This window comes from Crocodylus porosus, unplaced genomic scaffold (genome assembly GCF_001723895.1).
Source record: "Crocodylus porosus isolate Cpor-Errol unplaced genomic scaffold, CroPor_comp1, whole genome shotgun sequence".
Taxonomy (NCBI): Eukaryota; Metazoa; Chordata; order Crocodylia; family Crocodylidae; genus Crocodylus; species Crocodylus porosus.
In genome coordinates, this window is record NW_017728928.1 from 19,391,250 (window position 1) to 19,414,780 (window position 23,531).

A 23,531-nucleotide genomic window follows, 5' to 3' on the forward strand; every position below is an offset into this window, starting at 1 on the left:
GAGAAGTTCATCATTTGGGGAGCCGCAGAGCCAGCCGGTGAGTTTATCCTCTCAGCCAGGTAATGCATCCATCTGTGCTAAGAGCTACTGTGAAGATTAGCTAGTTCTTATGCTTCAGGGGGCAACTCTAGGGACAAAAAATAATCCCCTATGCCACACGTCTAGCACTCCACAACTGTCCTCCTTACCTCACATTCATTGCTTACCAGCAGCATGTTTAGTGCTGTACAAAATGGGGACGAGCTACTGCCCTCATGCCACAGGCCTCACACACATCTGAGAGGGCATCAAACAGCTCTCTAGGAAGAGCCAAGAAGGCTTAAGGTTAAGCAAGATTAAAGCCAAGAAACCAGGCTGCTTTCCCAAATCCTTCCTTCTTTGGGGATGTTCCTTGCTAGGTTCAGTGCCAGGAGGCAGTAGGGCAAAACTGAGTAATGGCTCCAGGTGAGCACTTAAGGGATCCAGCTGAAGAGTCCACACACCAGAAGCAAGAGGGAGGTCCCAGGCAGAGCAGTACAGGCGAAAGGGGAAGCAAGGGCAGAGGAGCCGTGGACAGCAGCACACGTGAAAGCTGAGCACGGCTAAAGCTGGGTTGGGAAGATCAGTTTGGCTCCTGCAGTCAAGTGAATGAAGATACAAGGAGACTGAGAAGGGCAGAAGCTGAAGCAGGATGCCACCAAGGGGTTTATGCATGCCCGTCTGACACACTTGCATCAGATGCAAAAGCAGGATAAAGCACCAGAGTAAGCTCTGCTTCTACAAGGCAGAATAAGTGCTCTGCTCTCATGGGGCTGTACCCAGAGATCAGGGACAGGGCTAGAGGCCCCTAAAAATGCAGAGGGCCAGCAAGTGCGTATTCAGTGGAGTTCAGGTGCAGCAAGTCCCAGCCCTGAGCAAGTGTAAACACAGCCAAAAGAACACTCTCCACAAAAGGAGATTTTTAATTACTGTTTTTGCCATAAGCAAAGCAACCGCCACTGTGGAGAGCTGCCTGGCACTCTAATTACTGCAGGGCTAGCAATCACACAGGCACATCGATGCAGATGCATGCACAGAGCAAGGAGGGGACTTGCACACCTTGAGGGCAAAGCAGGGCTGACAGCATCCAGGGCTGGGCCCAGCTCCAAAGTGGGGCAAAGACCAGGGACAGTGCAGGTACTTAGCAGGTGCAGAAACTGGGCAGATGTGCTTGGGGGTGAAGATGGAGCTATGATCCCTGCATACCTGCACAGCCCTAGCTGCAGCCCAGAGCACAGCAACCCCACCCAGCGCAGACATCATCATATTGAGGGATAGCCGATATACAAGGGTAAGCAAGAGAGAAGCTTGCAAGGATGTTTGAAGGGAGAGGATATCCTGCAGGAACTTATGTGAACCAGTATTCATGGGATATGTTCATACAATCTAGGCTTGGGAATCAGCTCATCAAAGAGGAGCCATCCCAGGGAGGGTGGATAACAACTATTCATGCACTAAGCAACACTCATGCTTGGCACCTGCACTCTCTGCAATCATTCCCCACAAGGACCAAGGGCTTCTCACACTTCCAGGCCAGAAGGGCAGCAGCCCACCTTCCTCGGTCACACCAGGAGGAGCTCCCTGGAGCAAGGAAGTACCCTCTACCCATGGACTGCACTCAGTATTAAGTGACACTAGCACTATGGCTTCGGGCAGCAGCCCCTCCCTGGAGGATGTCACAGTCCCACGCACAGCCCCCTGCACTGCTCTGTCATCCCATTACAACTTGTGCCTGGATAAGGAATGGACTATGGCATGAGATGTTCCACCAGGAAGAAAATGCTAACAGCCACTTCAGCCAAGCTTTCATCCCCAACTTTCCAAGAGTCACTGCACAAAGTGACACCATGTCCTAGTTGTGGGGAAACACTGCAGACCCTGACTGGCTAGGAGAACAAGTGAGGTGAGGAAAGGGAGAAGAACACTGATGTGGCACCAAACATATGGTCCTGCCCTAGATCCTTGTCTAGCCCACATAACCCAAGTACTCAACCAACTTTGATGCGCACAGGACTTACTGCCGTCTCTCCATTACACTGACAGCACGCCAGGAATTTCAGGCACAGCTCCCCAGCTCTCCTGCCCTAAGAGAGAAGGCCACTACCACTTGATCTAATGCATTGGTGGCTCACTCCTTCAGACCTGCAGGCCAAATGATTGGCACAGGGCTGTACCACGGGCTGGATTAGGCCCTGTGCTCTCTGCCTGGCCCTGAACATCCAGATTAGGTCCTGTGCCATCCCTGGCCCATCCCGCATGCTGGGATCAACTCCATGCTGTCCTGCATGCCCTGTCCAGCATGCAGGTCAATGGTATCCATCCTGCAGGACTCCCCACAGATCCAGCAATTTGTCAGCAGTGGAATAGTGCCACTGCTCCAGCACTACAACATTTTTGGACCTGTGGGAAGTCCTGCAGGCCGGACAATCCCATACTGGAGGCTAGATCTGGTCTAAAAGGCAAGGGGTTGAGCACTGCTGAGCTAATGGGAAATTGCTCTCAGCGGTGTGGGGCCCAGGATTCACAACTGGGCAGTTCTGATTTCATCCAGTAGGGGACAGCAGGGGCACATACTCTAGCCCAGGGGTGGGCAAAACATGGCCAGCGGGCTGGATTAAGTCTGCAGAGCGACTTTGCCTGGACAGTGGCGAGTTCCTTGGTACCACCTAGTCCGTGGCACATCCCACCGCCCCCAGGCACCCAGTGGGGCTGGGGCAGCTCCACGGCTGGACTGCCTTTCTAGGCAGCTCTGACAGTGACAGCTCCTTCTGGCGGCTGCCACTGCTGGCCCCTGCCCCGTGGCAGCGGTGGGGGCCTGTGCACACAGCCCCAACCCTGGCCTGCCCCAGACTCGGCCCGGTGGAACAGACCAGATCGGGACCAGCCAGAGCCGGCGGGCACCACCCCAACCCCAGCCCACCCCATGTCTGCTCCAGACTTGCCCTCTCATGCTGAGCAGCAGCAGCTGGGCAGAAGCTGCTGCTTGATGTGGGGGAAAAGTAGCCCCTCTGCTTCGCCGCTGCTGGGCCCTTCTTGTGCAGCTGCCCAGAGCACACACCCAGGCTGCCTTGCAGGTCCTCCGCACTGCCACAGCTGAGCAGCCCGGAGGCAGCAGTGACAGCAATGGAGGAGCCACAGGGAAGCCCAGGCACAGGCTCCAGGCAGCTGCAGCAAGAGGGGCTTGGCAGCAGTGAGGGGGGACAGGCCACTTTTCCCCGAGCCGAGAACAGCAGCTTCTCCTCGGCTACTGTTCAGCGTGGGCAGGTGGTCTGGACCAGAAACAGGGCAACCGGGGCTGGTGCTGTGCACTGTTGGCGGTGGTGGGGAGGAGCTGCAGGGCACACAGGCTCTGGGGTGGAGGGGGAGGACAGGGGGCATTTCTGACCAGCCCACAGCAGCTCCCCAGAATTGCTTATGCGGCCGACAGGCCCAAATAACTGCCCACCCCTGCTGTAGCCATTAGTCTACCCCTGTACTGCATTGAGGAGAGGAAGAAAGAGGCACTTTTCCAGTCACCCCCAAGGCTGGGGACACTGACCTTTGCTGCCATCCTGGCCTTCTGGCCGGGTGATGAAGAGCCCAGGTCCTCGTGCATTCTGTCCAGCAACCAGAGCAGGAACTCCAGAGCATCGTGTTGTGAATTTCCACGGAACTGAGAGCCGTATTTGGAGACAATATTCTGCAACGCAAGACACGGACAGAGGATTGGCTTTAATTTCAACTATCCAGTAGGGAATGGGTGAGCTCACAGTGGGGGAAAAGGGACAATGGGCAAAGGCCATCTCCTATGCAAACACATCACCTTAATCAGATCTTGGCACATCCTGCAAGTTAAGCAGGATTGGGAATGTCCCGGGCACCACAGGGTGTGTTGCTAGTGACCCAGTGGTGGCACTTTATCCCGCTGTATCTGTGAGGGGCACTGAATGGCTAGAAAGAGACCTAGACTCTGCCTAACCATAAGGCGGGGCAAGCAATTATTTGGCCCTGAAGGCCACATAGGGAGCTTTGGGAAACTACGAGCACCACCCCCCTTCCCAACAGCCCAGAGCCCGCATGTCCTGCAGGTCCTCCCTGCTACCTCCACCAGTGCTCAGCAGCAGCTGAGCGCACAGCCGTAGCCCACCCTGCACAAGACTTGTCCTGGCCAGAGCAGACCAGCTGTTAGCCACACACGCAGCCCTGCCCCCACACCACCAGTGGCAAGTGGCAGCTGGGCAGTAGTTGCTGCTGGACACGGGCAGGGCAGGGGGGGTCAGGTCTCGAGCAGGTGCAGGGCAGGCTGGGCTAGGACCGGGGCTGGGGCTGCGAGCACAGGTCCCCACCAGTCTCCATGGGACTGGGAGCTGGTGGCGGCAGTGGCAGCCAGGAGCCGCCACCTCGTGGGCTGCTTAGAAATGGAATCCAGGCACGGAGCCAGCGCTGGTGCTCCTGCAGGCCCAGGGAGAAGCGAGATGTGCCACGGGCCAGACAGTGCTTGGGACTGAAGGACCCACCGCAGGCTGGACAAAGCTCCTCCGCAGGCTCAATTCGGCCCATATTTTGCCCACCCCTGCTCTCAAGTTAAGCCTTATTTTTCCTCAAGGCTAAAGAGTTGACCCAACACCACCCAAATCCATAAATTTCTCCCTACCACTTCCATCAAATGGATATTCCTTCCCCACTCCCAGAAAGCACCAGGTTCCTAATGACACTGGCTCAGGACAGCGGCTGTAACTGACTCCAGAGACAGGTGAGGGATGAGGGTTTGGGGATCTGGACAACTGGGCACCTAAGAATGAAGCTCATATCACAAGCACATGGCCCTAGATACCATCTGACTGCTGGCTAGACTAGAACTTGTGGTCTTGAGGCAAGGTGCCCTGAAGCCCCTTCCCAAGGCCCCAGACCCTCCCATTATTGTCTCTTTACCAAATTGTTGGGGTCTTCACCTTGGAGAGCAACTCTTCGTAATGGGAAATAAAATACGGGACAATCATCCCTGATGCTGGTGACACCTGTTCAATGATTCACTACCCAAAATGTCACCCACTGTGGAGGTCCCAAACAAATAATAAAGCTGCTAGTCAACTGTTGGCCATCCAGGGAAAGCAATTCCAGGCTGGTAAATTATTCCTCTAATTAATAGAGCCCCTCTGCCCATCCTGATTGCTTACCTTCATCTCATAGTGGCATCTCAAGTTGCCTGAATGCTTGGCACATAACTCAGTGCTCCAAGGCAAATTAAGCCTTTGAGTTTCACTGTCAGTACCACAGGGCGGCAGGTGTTCTGGCTTATGGAGGAAGCCAGACACTTCTTTGAGGCTGTTTGCCAATACAGGGAATATTTTAAGGGAATAATTATCTCCGTTACGAGAGGAGTTGCATTATGACTGCATAATTCCAGCCCACCACCATTCAAGTGTCAGGTGCCACTGCACATCTATAACATGCAGAGCATGTTCCCTTCCATGCTCCTGACTGGGATTTGATATGATCCCCAGAAAATGCAGGACAGACTTTGCACTAAGACCAGTGCACCAGGACTCTGGGAGTTCAGTTAGTACAGTGCAGATGCCCATGCAGGGCAAACAAGCTCTGTCACTACCAACATCACCTCCATGCCCAGAGGAGATCAGATGTCTACTGTTCTAGGTGCCACATGCATGTGGAGGAAGCCCCTACCCCAAATACCATACAATCCACTAGCAGATACTAATAAGGCACTACTTTTTTTTGGCCATTCTGCAGCCAGGACCCTGAGATTAAGTGATTTGCCCACAGTCATACAAAGTCAGTAGCAGAGCAAGAAACTGAACCTGCATTTCTCAAGCCCCCAACCAGCGTCTACAAGGGAAACTATCTTGCTCTTTGGTCAGACTTGAAGTTTTAATTTAAGAGCTCCTGGTCCCCAAGAACATCAAGTCACTGACCTTCTCAGGCCAAGAAAGTTGCACAGCCAGACCTGTCCCTCCCTGCGAGTGGTGGAGCCTCTCCTACACACCGAGGCTGAATAATGAGCCATTTTCTAGACACTGTTACACTCTCGTTAAGTGCAGCACTTGAAAAACCAAGGCAGGGCTGCCAAGGGCTGGGAAATCTGCAGCAAAAGCACATGTGGCAGGGCCTGTGCCAAGCAGAAAACAAAGCACTGGCCTTGTAAAAGCAAGCAGCTGTGCTGAAACACCGCCACACTGCTCAAGAAATTAATTACCGAGCTGCTGACACCCAGCAAAACCCAGCCAAGTCAAACAGCCCTGCTCCCTGCCTCACCCATTGAAGGGAACCACGTGCTGGCAAGAGGTTCCACACTAGCATCCCCAATGTCAAAGCACAACCACTACCCAGCAAGTGAGTACATATCAGAGGCAAGAATCAAACCTGGCCTGGACTGTGCTCACATCCGGCAGCATACTTCCAGGCTGTGAAGAGCTGTGGGCTGATCTCTTCCCCTCTGTGCCTTTATTTCCCCACCCATAAGATGAGGATGATGAAACCACCCAGCAATGAGTTATTGTGATAGCTGTGGGTGGTTGATGCTATCAGTACAGCCATTTAAGTTACCATATTAAAAAGCTCTCTCCCCTCTACAGCTTGCTCACCTACAGGGAAATCCTGCCCTGCCCCTCCATCTCCCCCTCTTCTACTTTGCTGCACTCTCTTTGGCCTAAATACACCTGTCAGCTCCTCTGAAAAGATAGCGACATGCCAGCAGGAGTCCAACAGCACCACTGTCTGTACAGACCTGCTCTGCCCTCGTCTCCTGGCACTCCAGCCCTTTCCCCTCAGGCCTGGTACAACCTCTTGCCATGACCTAGCTGCTAACATACTGGAAATGGCCAGGCTGAATTTAGCTCAGTGCTCAGGGAGACACCCTGGGTGCTGTAGCAAGGCTGTTGTTCAGTAGCTCCTCAAACTGAAGTTGCATGATTGGTGAATCTGGGTAATGAAGCCTTCCCCAATTAGAGCACTGATCAGCTGATGGCCTTGCAGCTGCCTTAGCAGCTACTAATCCCATAAAGGTGCACTCCTGCCCAACCCACAGCATGGAGGCCATCCTGAATTTGCCCACCTCCTCTCTCATACACTCGGGCTGCAGTCAGCTCCATCTTTCCAGAGAGACCGAGACCATCTCACAAGACCCTCCCCAAAACCACTGGAGACGCGGTGGTGCTCAGCCCTCATGTTTTCCAGATGTACTTCACCATGCCAGATTCCCAGCCCTGAAGAGTCTGGGTATCTACAGAGTGGCAAAGCTTTCAGTGTCCTCAGTGGGCAGCCTGCACTAGCACTGCCTGCAATTCTTAGCTAAACTAAGAAACAGGACTTTATATGGCCCCTGGCACCAAGCAGGAGGGAGGCATAAATGTAGACCTGCAGTGAAATGACTCGAGGCAACTGTAATAAGGCTCACAGATGGGCAGGGCTCTTCTGTCTTCTATTTGGCGACACACTTTGATCAAAACCATTGCAACCAGGTCAACATGACCAGTGTGGGCCAGATCAGAACTGGCAAGGCAAGGCCCAATCCCTTAAGCCAATTTACACCTGGATGAGAGTCCACATAGTGTCTTGCACTGTGCAGGACACCCCACCCCTTCTCCCACTCCTTGCCACCCAAGTCACCCTTGGAAAACAGGGCCTACCTGGCAGGAACTAAACTAAGACCCCAGAATTCATTCAGCTCCTGCACCAGTTAAGAATGAGGCATGAAGTCCAGCCAGCCATTGCAACTAGCAGGTCGGTCTCACCACTGGCAGACAACATACGAATTGCCGTCGCAGCAGGAATGAAATTGCCCTGTATGACTATCAACAGGGGCACTGGAGAAGAAGGGGCAGCACTGGGGAAAGGGACATTTCTGAACCTCCTGTAGACACGGGGACGTGCAGAGTGCAGGTTAGCAAAGAGCTGAGACCCAGTGTGGCCCTTCAGGCTTAACACGCTAGATACAAGGAGAGAGCTGACATGAGGCTGATATGGCATAGTCAAGTGCACAAACCAGAGTGCCTCAATCCTCAAATACAGCCTACCCCTGGTATCCTGTCTCTAGACTCACCCCATGACCTCCCATAGCATTGGGTGCTGGTGCTTTGCTTGCCCTGCCATACTTACAGTCTCTACTGTACAAATGTGGACTAGGATTTTTCAAAGGACAGTCACTTAGCTAAATTTGGGCAAATTTCCAAACTTGGTGCACCCTGACAGAAGGCCATCTCACTGCCAAATTTCAAAGTCCCTGCTCTAAACCATTGGGATGCTGGAGCAGTTAAAAAATAGTGGTCCAAATGTTTTATTATGAGGCAAAACAGCATGCTTTTCCCAGCATCACGCTGAACTGGTTGAACCATTTGAACTGAAACCTTTCAAATTCCACCGGAGGCAGATACCAGCAGGAAAAATAGCCCAAATAGTTACCATTTAGCAAAGTTATAAACAACTGAAAACAGGATGTTAACAAGAACTGCCAGAGCCTCGACAGCAGGGCAGCACTACACTTCATACTGCACTGATGGTAATGCAGGACTGGAAGGTGCTCAAGTACTAAATGTGGTGATTAACATCTGTCATGTAAGGAGCCCTTTTCCTGGACTTTCTTGAGTTACCAGGAATCTTTAAGGTCACTAGCGTGGAAAGAAGTTGGCGTGGGGGAAACGTTTCTTTCAGTTTGTTTCTTTGTGCACTAAAGCACACTTTGGGTGATATACTATTATCCTTTGTGCACCTAAGTGGCACTTACCAAGTGGTATAAGTGGCTTTTTGGCACATATGCCCAGTTTGCAATTCTATTACCCCTTTAATGAGGATGCATAAACATACATGTATATACTGAGAAAGCTCAATAGGCCACACACTGCCTAGGCAGGTATGTGGCTATGTGAACACACCCATTAGCTTTGAGCACTGACTTAAATGGGGCACAGCTCTACTAGGCTGCCAAAGCCTTGACTGCCCCTTGCTGCTGGCAACAGGAATCAGGGGCACTCAGGGAAGGAGTGGGCACTGTGGGTTGTGAACCAAGGGCAGAAGTCACTCAAAGCTACTGGGGGCTTGTGTCCCTTATTCCTTCATGAGTCCCAGTTGCCTCAACCTCACACAACCTGGGAGACATCACTGCTACAGAGGCAGGTGTTAGTAGGGCCAGCAGCCAGGAGCGTAATGAAGTCCCTACTGCAACTGCTATCTTTAAATCACCAGGTGGATGGGGCAAGTCAGGTGAGGATTGAAAGGGTCTGCTGTGTTAACCCCCTGGCTGCTGGCTATGCCAACGCCTCTCCCCCACAGCAGCTTCCCAGGACACAGACTTGAGTTAGTGCTCTGCCCACACCCCCTGTGGACACACACATCACAAAACTATAGCTGGACAAAAGCCCATGATTAGTAGATGTTAGGGTCCAGAAGAGAAGCACAACCACTATCCAGCAAGTGAGTACAGTTTTAATAGTCAGCCTTGCCAGGTTGTGCTTCTCTTTGGTTGAGCTTCCCTTCCAAGTTTTAACCCCCAGAGGCGAGTGATTAGGACACTCACCAAGAAAGATGAAGACCCAGGTTCTAGGCTCTCTTCACTTGGAGGGGGTTTGAACCTGTATCTCTTTGACTGCTGTAACCACCAAGCCACAGGTTAGGCATTGTCCAATCTTCTCCAGCCTTCCTTTTGAAGCTGTCCCCCTTGGCAGCCATGAAAAGGAAATACATGGGGCCAAGAGGAAAAGGACAAGCAAGTGGTTCAGTGAAATGAATGCTGCTTTAGAAAGGAGCGGGCCTTGGGTTCCAGTTCGGACCTCTGTTGTCAATGGCACACTAACTGCTGTACTGCTCTCCATCCAATAACTATCAAACGCAAGGTACAGTGGCTCCGCTTCATGAGGGTGCTCCTTCTCTCTACCCCCCCTACCCTGACTTATGCTCAGGTGGGTGCACAACTGCCCAATCAGTGCACACGCTTTACACATCCGTACTAGAGGGGTAATGAAACTGCAAACTGCCCACAAGTCCCAAAAACACTACTTGAAAAAGTTGAATTGGGTGCACAAAGTGAAACAGAATCATGCCCCTGGGTACAGGAGAAATTAAGGAAGGGTACAGGAGAAATTAAGGAAACTGACCACACACAATTTCTCCCTTGCTGAAAAATCCCCTCTGAACACCTAGAAGGTAGCCCTAATACAATGCTTTTAAAACAGAATTAAAAATAAATACGTCAAGTCATTCCACCTAAAGACATCTATATTAGAACATATCCTCCCCACCCCCAGTAATACTCCATTTCAAAATGCTCCAGGTGACCATTCATCTCACTGATGAGGGATGAATGCAGAGCCTTGGTTTCTGTATACTGCCCCACGGCATCTCTGGCCTTTCAGCTGAGCAAACAACACAGGTGGCTCTAGACTGCACTCCAAGCTCAATGTCAGCACAGCATAAATGCAGAGTAAGCCCCCTTTACTCAAAAGGAGTTATCCTGGATTTCTACTGGGCAGCAAAAAAATCTGGTACCTCCATGAATCTAAAAGAAATATGAGGAAATGAGACTTGAAAAACCCCAGTGCTGTTTCAGTGTGGATTTTGCTGAGAGGTGACCTGCTAATGCATTTAAATCTGAAATGGAAAAGGAAGGAAAACACAAAACTTTCCCCAAGAGAAGCCCTGGGGAAATCTTACATAACTGCCTTCTCAAGGCTTGCTCAAGCACTGCTCTCCTGCGGGTCCCTCCTCACTTAATGGATCCAGTTAGGATAGCGTATGATTTTCTGCCACTAATGGACTTCTCAAAAGCACCAGTGAGCTGATGCCACTTGTTTGGGTGATGAGTGGATTACTGCACTCCAGCAGCTGAGTGCTGCGTGCCAGCTTCATACATGCCTCCTGTTATTGACTTCCGATCTTTCTTTGAAGTCCTTGCCTTAGGGAGAGGCATTTATGACTGGGCAGGGCAGTCCAGTGGGACAAACTGCTCTGCCCAGCTCTCTGACCAGATCTGCTCCCAGAGGCTCTTCCTCTGGCGCTGCAGAGGAACGCTCTCCCCGCTGCCTTCCTGATAAGTGGAGATAGATGGCAACCCTGCATCGCCATGAACTTCCACTTCTTACTCAGGTGCCAAGCACTTCCCTGCTTGTTTCTTACAAACAGAGGAAGAAATTGGGGTTCAGGCTGTTGTCTCATAGGACATGTTTGTGAAGGATTTCAGCACTGGAGACCTAAGAAGTCAGCACCCACAAGCAGATCCTAACCAGCTGTGCTCAGCTTCCAGCTGTTCCCAGTAGAACACCTACAGCCAGATTTTCAGACCAGTTCCTATCCCAGAGCATAGACATTTCTTCAAAAGCTGGACATTTCACCTGGTACCTAGGCAAGAACTGGGTCCTGAAAAGTTTGGCTTGTGTCCTTCTGCTGTGCAAGGATCAGCACTGCTCAGTTAAGGCTTCACGAGATGTGAGGAGACCTGGAAAGGAATGGGAAGGGAACAGAGAGATTTGGTATGTAAGCTCCCAGGGCCACAACCAGCTCTGTAGAGCGCAAACAGCTGAGCATGGTCTGACTTGCTTCCCAGTCCCATTGTGCAGGGGCAGTTGGAGCTAAATGATGCAAGGTATTATTTATGGAGGCCTGGGTTCACATCCTGAACAGGATACAAGTGAGAGGAGATGAGGAAGGCTTACCTACCTCTGTCTGCCTGTGGTGAGGAACTAATACATTGTTTGGTGTTACCTGCTCCCAGCAGACCCAAAATTGGCACAGCAATATCTGCTGCAGTTTAGGATGGAAATTATGAGTCTAATAAAGGCCCAGGTTACGAACAGGAGGCCTGACAGCCTAGAAGAGGAGGATGGTTGATGTTTGCCAGACCACATTTTGTGCCTTCATACAGAACAAGGCTTCACCTACCTCCAAATGGTAATGGCAGGATTTGCCCATACTGGGGCTCACACTCGCACACATTCTGGCTCTTCGCAGTAGCACCCATTAAGGCAACCAAGCTAGGCAGTTACATTTATCCCTTTTGGCTGTTGACCCTGCAGGCAGCTTGCTGTGTCACTGTCACCCCTCAAAGCAACAGCATCTAGGGCATCACTTGGGGTTCAGGTCAGGAGCATCTGCTTGCCTCTACCGATGGAGCCCCCGATACATAGATAGCCCTTCTCAGCTGCAAGCGCTGACTAGTAAATTGCAGACCAGAGCCTATAAGTTCCCTGAGACTACAAAGGTAAAGTAATACTTTTACAAAATCAGAATCAGAGAAGCAGGACTGGAAGGGACCTCCATAGATCTAGTTCAACCCCTGCCTAAGGCAGGATCATCCCTATCCAAACCTTCCCATACAAATCCATCGTCTCTTAGCAAAATGACAGTCAGCCCTGACAACACAAGACATAACGCCCTAACCTGCCACAGGAAAAGCAGAGGGACCATGGCAGCCAAAGTCCTGCTGCTGTAAGGGTTGTAAACCTACACTTGAGAGATCCCAGGAAAAGGGCCACACACCCCCCAACACAGGGGAAGGGAAAAATCCCCACAATCCATACCAGTCTGATCCTGGCGTAAAATGCCTTTCTGGTCCCAAATATGGTTGTTGGTCCAACCCTGAGCAGAGGGTGAAGACCCTCTAGCCAGGGACCTCTGGGTTTAAGTCCCAGGAGGAGCACTGGCACACCCCAGCCAAATACCCAATGCCTGAGGAAGGCTTAAACAGGGGGGTTCATCCCCGTTACTGGGGACGGACTGGGAGACAGAGCCAAAGGGACTAGGACCGTTCAGCCATAAGGGGTGAGAAAAAAGACTGTAAGACTTTAACGTCCATCTCCTATGCAGGGCCCGAAGACACAAAAGCAGGCTTATACTGAGTCTGTGACCTACCAAGACTCCCAGGTCCTTTTCCATAGCACTGCCATGCAGCAAGGTGTCACCCATTTTGTATTTGTAGTTTTGATTATTCTTCAACTCCTATACAGGTCAGGAGAGATGGGGCCTCTGACTGATAGGAAGTATACAGGCACAGGGGTTCCTCAGCCACCCTACCTCTATGCCTGGCCTGCCATGAGTATAGGCACTGAGCCAGCGCTACTCTTCATGAGACCCCCTGTATGACTAGCTCTTCATCTCCCAGTGTGAAAAGGATCTGCAGCTTTCTCCACCAAGCCAGAACACACAGGGGTGCCATATGGGGCCAGAGCAGGAATACCCCCAGAGCAGCTCCACTGGGGTAATGAAGGCAAGACCCTTTTGCAGGGAGGTTCGGGGGGTTGCTATGTAGCTGTAGGTCCATCAGTCCTACTTCCCCAGCATGCTAGGATGCAAGAGCTGTGCAACCCAGCACACAGGGATGGCACAAATGCCAAGAAAACAGAGTTTCCCTCAATCCAAACCTCTCCCACCATTGCAACAGCAAGGCAGTTTGACAGCATGGCTGCTCCAACAGGAACTGTTTGCCCACTCTTCCTCTGATGTTCCTCTCAGTACTTTCCTGTAACCTGCAAGACTCCTTGACTACTCAGCATGACCAAATCACTTGCTGCAGCATCAGGCGAGTAAACTCCAAGGGACCTACCTGCCCCTTCCCGTAAGCTCTGCCCCTACTCTGCTGCAGACAGGGAACTCCTGGGCTCCAGGTGCTGCACAAGAGCCAGTACTTCCCCTTCTTGAGGGGGATTTGGGGGTTTTCTGCCAGATGCATCCTCTTGCCAGGTCTTTATTCACCAAGGGACAAAATAATTAACCCAGGTGCAAACTATAGCTAGAAAGTGCAGAGAAGTCTGCCAGTGGATTGCTGGGAAACAAAAACAAAACAAAACAAAAAAACCACTTTCTGGCCCTGCAGTGCCCACCTTCCCAAAGGAGTAATATGCAGACTTCATCCAGTCGGTCACTTCTCCCACCACTGAGATGTAACCCATCCTGGGGTATCGCACTGCAGACAACTAGCAGCCACCTGGCAAGGCTTACTATTAAGACAGGGAGAGAAGAACACCACACCCAGCTAGGGCCCGCAGGGAATGCACGGAGGGGCACGAGGAACCTCCCTAAGCCCCGAGACTGAAGCACATGTTAAGACTTACCTTAATCTGTACATGTCTGTTAACATCCATGCAGTGAAATCCCAGCATTTGGTTGTCAAAAATGTAAAAACCACCTCTCCTTTCTCAGCTGTCATACCCCTGGGCAGATCTGTCAGACGCCAGCATCTGCTCCTGGGCACCCTGCAGAGTCTGCACAGCTGAGGGGAGGGAGGGACCCGACTTCCAGCCTCTCTTATGTGGCATCTACAAGATTGTCAACCAAGGTGCCAGCTGCAGGGCAGGCGCAGAAGTCTGTTTCTGCACACCAGCACTCCTACCAGTGACAGGTGAACTACAACCTGGGCTGGCAGCAGCCCAGGGATTCCTGGAGAGAGAATTCAACCCTGAGGATCTTTTCCTGAAGATGATGGACAAGTCAGAGACTCCAACATGACTCTGCTGCAGCTAGTGTGTAGTAAGGTGAAAAACCAGGTAGCACAAGTCACTGGAGATGAGCTGGAAAGTGTGCCCACATGACTTGCCAGGCACTGTTATTGCCCTTGTCCTACTACCCGAAGGGTTTCTGTCCACTGACCCACAAGCAGGACAGGTGCACAACAACCATGCATTGATCACTGCCTCCTTTCTCATAGACTCAATGGCTTCACCACAGGCCATACATGACAGATCAACTCCTGCTGGCTGTGGGGCCTCCAGAGCCATGGCCCAAGTGCAAAAGAGAGACCAAAAAGGGGGATTACTCTGCCTGAGGTGTCACCCCGTGATGATCTGGGGGATGGAGGTCCCCTGGCTTGAGGGAAACCAGAAGGTTCTGAACTCAGTGGATCACTGGCCAAAGGGGAGGGGAAATGGTACAGCAGCTACTGCAACCTTGGAGCAACAGCTAGTGCCCACAGCCTGTGCTGGGAAGGATCCTGGTGCCCCCAGCAAACACCCATGAGCTCCACATGGAGGGAAACACACCTTCAGGGAACTGTAACCTGCCATGCTGGAAATGACACCAACCCAGTGGAAAAAGCAATATATTAAGCTGCCCTCAGGTATGAGCAGTCCTGTCATTCATGGACTATTAACCTCAGCCTTCAGGCAATATCCATTATATCTTAAGCAATCCTAATGTACTTGTCCTCAGCGATTCTCAGAGGGCTTTGCACAGCTGAATAAGTAACTCCTTCACTATTTTACGGGCAGGGAAACTAAGGCACAAAGTCCGGAAGTTACTTGCCTCAAGTCCCAATGCAAGTCGATGGCAGAACCAGGAACAGAACCTGGCTCCTACTCTAGGATCCCAACATAGCAGTTCCCAAAATTCATAGGCCAGCAAACCAGTGTCAGCCCTCATCACTTCAGACAGGCCACTTTGTACCTTCCTCCTCAAAGAGGGTGGAAATGGAAAATGAAAATGGTAAATGAAAAAGGACCCAGCACGATCTGCAGACCTTACATGGTCTCAACGGAAGTGAAGTGGGGAACAACTGGGAACCGCTACCCTAGCTCACCTCACTGATCTCATGAACTACAGCAGCTTTGGAAAATGCTTTCCTTCTCTTGGCCTATGATTACTCAGTGTTTCTGTTGGAGGGAATATAGGTACCGAAGGGAAAAACACATCACAGCTACCATGCACAAAAGGAAGAGCAGGGAGAGAAGAATCGCAAGATCCAGGATCCATCCAACTGTATCATGTCTCCAGTAACATGCACCAGAAGAAGCTGCAGTCTCTATATCAGAAAATTTGGTACTAGCTAGCCTACAAAGGGAGGAAGGAGTTCCTTCCCCAGCTGAGACAATCTGCTGCTCATGCTCTTACCCATGAGACACTATAATAATCGTGGCAAATTTTCACCCCATGTAATTTTACCCCAAATGTTTCTATATTCCAAATACACCTCTGAGGCTTTCTGAATCTTGTTCTCAACAAAATCTTGTGGCAATAAATTCCACGGGACGTTATGCATTATGGAAAGCTACGCATTTTTTAATCAGTTTTGAAACTGGGAGGTAACAAATTAAATTGACCCATTTTTCTCATCACAGAAGGAAAGATGAAAAGGAGCAATTGGGAATAAATGGAGTAAAAAGAGTAAACAGGTTCAGTCTTTGCAGTTCTTGCCAATGAAAACGTTCAGGTTTGGGGGAGACTCCATCTCTGAATCCTGCTTATTTCTTGTGTACTGTTTGTGACCAGAACTGAAAAATGGACCCCAGGTAAGGACAAAACACTGACCAAGAATCTTACAAACCCACAGTATTTGTGCACCGTTTCTAAATTCACTGCATGAACTCACTTGCTGTACTGCTTGCTGCTGCTGCTGTACAGAAAGCAGAAGTCTTTGCAGACCTGGCCCTGGCCCAGTGACTCTACCTTCTTTGTCCCGAGCGGTTGTAGCTAGCCTAGAAGCCAGCAGTTCAGGTTTCTGGTCTTCCTTCCTTGGGACACTGCCTTGCAGTTCCAGCCCCCACTGATTTGATATCTGCCCAGTCACTGACAATGGCAAATGCAAGGAGCAGCAAACAACGGCACCCCAAGGGCAGACCCCTCTTGGCAATTAAATCTGCCATCCCAGAAGGAACCGTTCCAGGAAAGACAAGTGGGAGTGTGACTGGAAAGACATCAAAGCTGGGAGTTGATAGCTACTGACAGAGCCAACACCTGTGTCCCCCCCTCCTTGGGTATTGGAGAAACTGCCCAATTTGGTTTCTGACCAATATCACGTTACCTGTGCTTGATTAAAAAGAAAGGAAGATGGAACAGCAGCCAGCAGAGACGAGGATTAGCGAGTCCAGCCATGTGTCTCACACACTTCCACAGCTACTAATTTGTCGGTCAAGTGAAGTCACCTCCTGAAACAATTCCCGAATGTCACTTAACTAAATTTTTCAAAAGTATCCAAGAGGTTTTGAAGCCCAAATCATACGAATGCTTAGTTGTTTTTTAAAATGGAATAAAGGCTCTGGGGTCACTTGAGCACTGATGAAAACTTTACCCCACCACAAACAAAACCTTGTATGCACTAGAACTGCTCCAAAAAGCAACCACTTAGCATACTGAGAAATTACTTCTCCAGCCGCTGTCCTGTTATTAGGACATTTGATCACATTATAAGCAGGAGCTTTACTAGATTTAGCTGCCTCTTGGATCTCCCTCAACAGCATGCATTGAATATCTGTGTCATGTCTTGTAGGCCAGCAGTATAACTTCCCATTCCCCCCAGCCTATCTGTGATCTGCATTCTTATGAACTGGGATTCTTACCCATTCAGATGCTACCAAGTGGTTCTCTACACTCAGAAATATTTTCTCATTGGATCTTAACTTGTGGTGTTACTTATGCACGCTAGAACCCATTTGAACACATACAACTCTGCACTTAATATGCCAACAGCTTTTATGCTCAGGCAACATAAAAAAGCCAAGCTGTTCTCATTCCACCATCTCTCAGTGTTGCCCACTACGATACAGGGCTCTCCCATCCCCAAGCTGCCAAGTCCACCCATTTGTGCTTCCCAAAGGCAGAAAGAGACATCGCCAAACCAAAGTGAATCAGCTGTAACAGGACATGGGACGATTGTCCTGGTCCAAGGATTCCCAGGATCCCTTGTTCCCTGGCACCGGGTCCTGCTCTGACCTATGCCTCACATGGAGGCATGGGTGGGTCCTGGCACAGGGCAGCAAAGAGCAGCACAGGAGCCAGGGATCCCTGGTGCCCTGTGGTTCCATGTGGGGAGCCATGCTGACCCATGCCATGCTTCTGCCTCAAGCATGGATCAGCACAGTTCCTGGCAAGGTGTGGACTCGCTGACCCATGCCTCCATGTGACGAACAGGTCAGTGTGGGTCCTGACAAGGAGGTACGGGAGCTGGGGAATTCCTGGGGGCTCATGACTCCTTGCAGGGACCTGTACCGAGTCCTGCACTGACCCGGAAGTACAGATCAGCACAGGTCCTGGTACAGGAGCCAGGTGATCTCTGGTGCCCCACGACTCCACGTGGGACTGTGCTGACCTGTGCCTTTGCCTGAAGCATGAGTCAGTGCTGGTCCCAGCATGGGGGTGAGGACACAGGAGCCAGGTAAACCCTGGCACCCTGTGGCTCCACGCAGGGACCCAAATTGGCCCATGCTTCACACAGGGGAGAAGGATCAGTGCAGATCCCGCACATGGAAGCACAGGGCACCAGTGATTAGCTCCCCACCCCCGGATGTATGCTGACCTGTGTCCCTCCATAAGGTACAGGTCAGCATGAAGGCCTGAGGTTGCATGGGTCCTGGCATGGAGGCACAGGGCACTCCCCAGGTCCCATGCCTTCATGACAGGACCAGTGCAGGCTTTCCCTGCTTACAGAGACGTGTCCTGGGCATCTCTGTAAAGTGGGTAAAGTGGGTAAAGCCAGGCAAGTGCTTCACTGACTTGAGGGCCTGATCCTACTGGACTGTGTAGGATCATACACCTCCGGTTTCCAGAGCATCTGCCCAAAGCTGCCCACCCTCTCCCACCACAAAGCAAATAGACATCAGCTGCAATTAACTGGCAGAATTTACGAGTACCTTTTGTCACACCACGGACATGGGACAACACAAGGTAGGGACATCTATTTGCTTGGCATCTGCACTGCCATAAACATTGTTATGGAAGCACAAATGTGACATCTGTTTCTATGCCAACACATAATCCACTGGCAGCAGCACAAGCATGATAGTACTGTACGTCACAAAGCTTCAGAGCTAGATGTGCTTCCATTGTGCTAGGTGCTGCACATGCAGAACATGAGACAGCAGGGTTGGGATTTGCAAAAACACCTCAGGGAGTTAGGCACTTGCTTTTGTGTTATTGGGGCATCAGACTCCTTCATATTCATTGCAGCGTTCATTACTCAGCTCCTTAGTTGAATGCTACACGACATTTCCAGGATCCACATCTGGAAATTCACCGTATCTTCTGGCCCACCCTTCACTGGGTACAGGGCCACAGGCCCAGGACCTGATCCAAAGCCCATCTTGCTCAGTAGAAGACTCTGTAATGACTTCAGTCAGCTCTGAACTAGGGCCCATGTGTGCATGTATTCTAGCCCCATTAAAAGTCATCTTCCCTCCATTAACAATGTATCTGGCAGCCTGCATTCTTTGCAGGAGGTTTACCCTTTGGTTTATTGCTAAAAAAGATATGTAAGAAAGAATTAGAAGAAAGGGCAACAACAGCAATAGGAGACTAGAACAAGAGGGGAAGAGAAAAGCAAGAAACAAACAAGCTGTCTTGGCCGGGCTGGATCAGAGAATCCAGCATCGCAACCAGCTGCCAGGATGAGCCCATTAAGGAAGAAAAGTGTTTAGTGCCGTACGTTCATCCAGCCAGCAGCAAGGAATGACTGTAGCTCCCACATGTTGCAGGAAATCCCAGGGCTTCTAACAGAAATGAAGCCAGCATCTGTGAGACAACGTTTGCTCGCCATTTGTGTACACCAGCCAGGACAACACAGCCTGACAAGGCAGGACAGCAGCGAGTCTGCAGGAACACTTCCATCTCCATACAGAATTTATTCCCCTGGGAAAGTCTTCCTCCGCACATGACCTCTGGCTCCAAGAGAGCCTCTTACAAGCACAGGCTGGTCAAGTGTACCCACAAGGTCAAAGCAGCTTCGGCTCAGAGTATGACTTTGTTCCTATTGTTATACACCAGACCCTCTGGTTGGTGCCATCCCTGCCTAGCTACCAGGGGTTGCCAGCTGGCAGATGAACACTGCACGCTCAGCCAAATGAATGAGGAAGCTGAGCAGTGGGGGAAGTTATACAAGCACTGTACTTTGCTGGCATTGCTCAATGCTGGGAGAAGTCGCACCACAGCTGCCACTCTGTGACCATGATACAAGAGCCAGTCAGGTCTCCCACAGCTGAGATAGTCTGCTCAATACAAAGATCCCAGGTGTGAGAGGAAGCCTGAATCCAGGACTGGACTGGGCAAAAAAAGCAAAAGAGCTTCTGAGGGCCAGACCAGGGTGGGGCAAGGGGGGCACCAGCTCCCACTGCTGCACGCAGCCACAATGGCAAGGCAGTTGTGGCGGCAAGGCTGGAGCTGGTGATTTGCAGAGACTGTTATCACTTTGCTGTACAGCGCAGGAGGAACTTTTACAACCCTGCTGCACAGTGAGCTGGGAGCTACTCTCTGTGGTCTCTGGGAGGCAGAGCCTGCCCTGCCACCCTCCTGCCTTTTGCTCTATACCAAGTTCATACGGCTGCACAGCACTCCCAGGCCGGGCCGGCCAGGATAGGATTACCGAGGGCATTCCTGGACACTCTTCAGGGAGCTTACACAACAAGCGATCTGTGTGTGATGCTACGGCATCAACTGCTCCCTCTCGTGCCCTTCCAGTCTCTTAGAAACAGGGAACCAGAGGGGGAGATTTTATTCTGCAGGAATGTAAAATCATCTGCGACTTCAGGGACAGTGGGATATTTTCTCAATAGGCCTCTTCATTCTCTCCCCCTCCCTCATCTCCTCACTCTGCTGTTTCCTAGAAACAAAGCCTGAAGTTCATGGCCAGTTCACACTGCTTTAAACATGATCATAATCAAATGCAGAACATGCATGAGTGGTGCAAGAGACAGCCTTCTAACCAACAGGTGCAGCAGGGAGGGAAGGGGCAATGTGACATGGGACAAGACACCAGAGCTTTAATATGCTGGGCTGGCATCACAATATGGGTTTCTATCCTCGGATGGGAGCTTTCTGAAAGGCTTATTAGTTGCATACATACATGAATTCCACTCACTTGTAGCTCACAGCAAGCTCTAGGTGGGCACCTAGTACCAGGAAAATTTGGGACTGCAGCAGGTATTTCCCTACCGCCTTACATCAGCCACACTCAGGTTGCAGCTGAAGAGCAAAGTGGGCTTTGTACAGCAATGCACATTGGCCATCAGCCACCTTACCATCCACGTCCACCTCCCCTGTGTATCGCCATGTCACAGGGGCAGAGGCACACTAGAGACTTGCTCAGAGTGAGGCCAGAAGAAGGACCAGGAATGGGAGCCCAAACCCCTGCCTGCTTGCCGCTGCTCGGACCAATAGTCTTCTCAACGTCTCTCTCTCTCTCCCCAAAGCCTGTGGCTGAATAAGACTTGAGGGAAGAGGAAAGTAGTTTTTCTAGACAATGCTGGACCTCACTCAGCCTGCCATGTGCCTCTCAAGCACAGGGCAACCATACAAGAATTCAAGCCCAGAAGGGCCACTGGGTCACCGGAGTCTGAGTCCGTCCTTTGCTACTGCAGATGCCCACATCCCATCACTAACATGACATACACAGGACAAACCGGACAGGTCTGTGACGGGGTTTCAGAGCAATTAGCTCACAGCAACTTCATCTAGGTTGGAACAACATTTCCCTTACAGTCAGTCCCTCATCTTTAAAAGTGAGTTCCCCCCCCAAGAAAAAAAAGCCTCTAATGGATTCAACAAGTAGAAGAGGGAATCCACCCCTAGCAAAATACTGGAGTTGAGGAAAGGGGGAAATGTGTCAAGCAGTAAACTAAAGCACCATCTGAAAACACAAAGTTCAGGGGGCCCCGAGGTCTGCCTGCAAGTTACAGAATCTGTTTCTCCTTTTCAATTTGGGGAAACAACAGGAGCCCAAACAATTTATCTTTAAGAGAGGCTGCCGTCACGGCATCTAATCTTCTGTGAGATTGTTAATCAAGTAACCTAGCAATATGGGATTTACTAAAGCAAGGGGTCAAATCATTGCCCCACTGATCTTTGCATATGCTCCAACTGCCTCAGAGTGGTCAATATCAAATGATTCGGGGAATGAAAATGCCCTGCATGACAAGCCTGAGAGAGCTTCCCACGAGCAGCAGATTATGCCCTGAAATTCTTTAATTTAGAGGTCCCCAGCCCTCTCAATAAGCGTCTACAACCCCTACTGATATTAGCAAGGATTACCTGCACCCCCATGTGGCAGAGGGAGCAAAATTTCCACAGAGCAACTGCAAGAACAGTGATAGTCTTAAAATAAAAGGAACCGTGGTCTCAGATAAATAGCCTGTGAGGCTTTACAGCCCCTCATAAACCCTCCCCGCTCTCTTGCATTGCCAGAGATCTTATTTTAAAGGGAGATTAAAAACAAGGAGGAAATTCATGCCACATGCAGATAACCACCCAGAGGGTAGAAATTCAAAGTTAAGGCTGAAACATTTTTCCTCCCTCTGTGCCTAGGGATTACAGTCATCTGAGAAGGAGGGGGCCTCTGATCATTATATTTATTTAGAGAGGAATATTGTGCTCATTATTACAATAGCTGGATCCATGCTACAGGAATTAAAAACAAATTAATTGCAACCTGTTGCTGCAGATGCCACCCTAGCCTCCATCTCCTTCAATGCTGGAAATGCCCCTCGCCAAGAGGCCCAGATTAAGGTTGGGGAGGAGCAGGGCAGAAATGGGATCCATCCCACAAATCGCAGCGCTGACTGGGGGCAGTTCACTGGCACCACACCGAGCCAGACCCTGCATTCTCATGGCGAGCCGCAAGCCTCTCAGCCGGCTTCCCCTGCAGCGGGGTGAGCCAGATCTACGGCACCCAGCAGCTGCTAAGGGCTGTACCCCAACACCCGGCAGCAGTGACACTTACACTGGTCAACTGTTCAAGGGCAGGAGGCATCCAAGCTCCCCAAGACTCTCAAGAAAAGAGGGGTTAGGACCAAATCACGCAACTCTTTCTGGGCCTCATTGGCCACAGTAGTCACAGCAGCCGCTTAGATCAGGCTCTAGACTGAACTTCACTGCACACCAGCAGTAGCTTGGTACAGAGCCCCGCCGGCCTACAGTGGGAAGGGGCTGGGAAGCCTTAATCCCAATCCAAGGCGTGCCAGCTCCTCCATCCCAATTTTCACATGGGTGGCAGGGGAGGCTCAGCAAAGATTAGGGAAGAGCTGAGATGTTTCATTTTCATCTCTGGAGTACTTTAGAAACTTCAAAACCACCATCAGTGAGCACTGGGGCTTCCCAGCAACGCCCAGCTGCAGAGACCCTTCCAACAAGAGTCCACCCTGGCAGCGTGAGCCTAGGGCTGCGTTTGGTAGCCGGGTTGGTGCAAGACTAAAAGAAGTGCAAAGCACTACAACTCTCGGTTCAGAGATGACACCTTTTACGAGACAACTAAGAAATCGCAAAACAACTGCACTGTAGGAACTGGGACACCCGGGTATGCGGGCATCGGGCCAGAGGCTGTGTTGCTCTTAACTCCCCGCTGTGAGCATCCCCTTTGCTTGGGCCAGCAGAGCACTTCACAGGTGGAGGTGCAGCCCCACGCTGCCTGATGCGAAAGATGAGGACAAGGAAGAGAGGCTGAGCCCTGCAGGCCTGGGGCGGCTGTCCCCCTCTCGCACGCGGCCAGCCGTGCGGGTGAAGAAACACGCGGACGGCAGGCGCGGAGGGTCAGGGAGGTGAAGCAGCACCCCCGCCCGCGGGCTCCTACCTTGAACTGCACGGAGAGCTGCGGGGTGTAGTCCAGCGTCCAGAGCGCGCGC

General features: G+C 51.1%; 1 protein-coding gene across 1 annotated transcript in view; it reads right to left on the reverse strand.

The window, feature by feature from the left end:
- The window catches only part of USP43 (ubiquitin specific peptidase 43), a gene marked incomplete at its 5' end in the record, with an annotated part of 191,878 nt that extends 168,351 nt beyond the window's left edge, over positions 1-23,527 (reverse strand). Inside the window, 2 exons of the mRNA XM_019542826.1 lie at positions 3,557-3,697; positions 23,480-23,527. Of these exons, the coding sequence (XP_019398371.1) occupies positions 3,557-3,697; positions 23,480-23,527 (189 nt within the window). The remainder of the gene's footprint in view (positions 1-3,556; positions 3,698-23,479) is intronic.
- Positions 23,528-23,531: the final 4 nt, after the last annotated feature.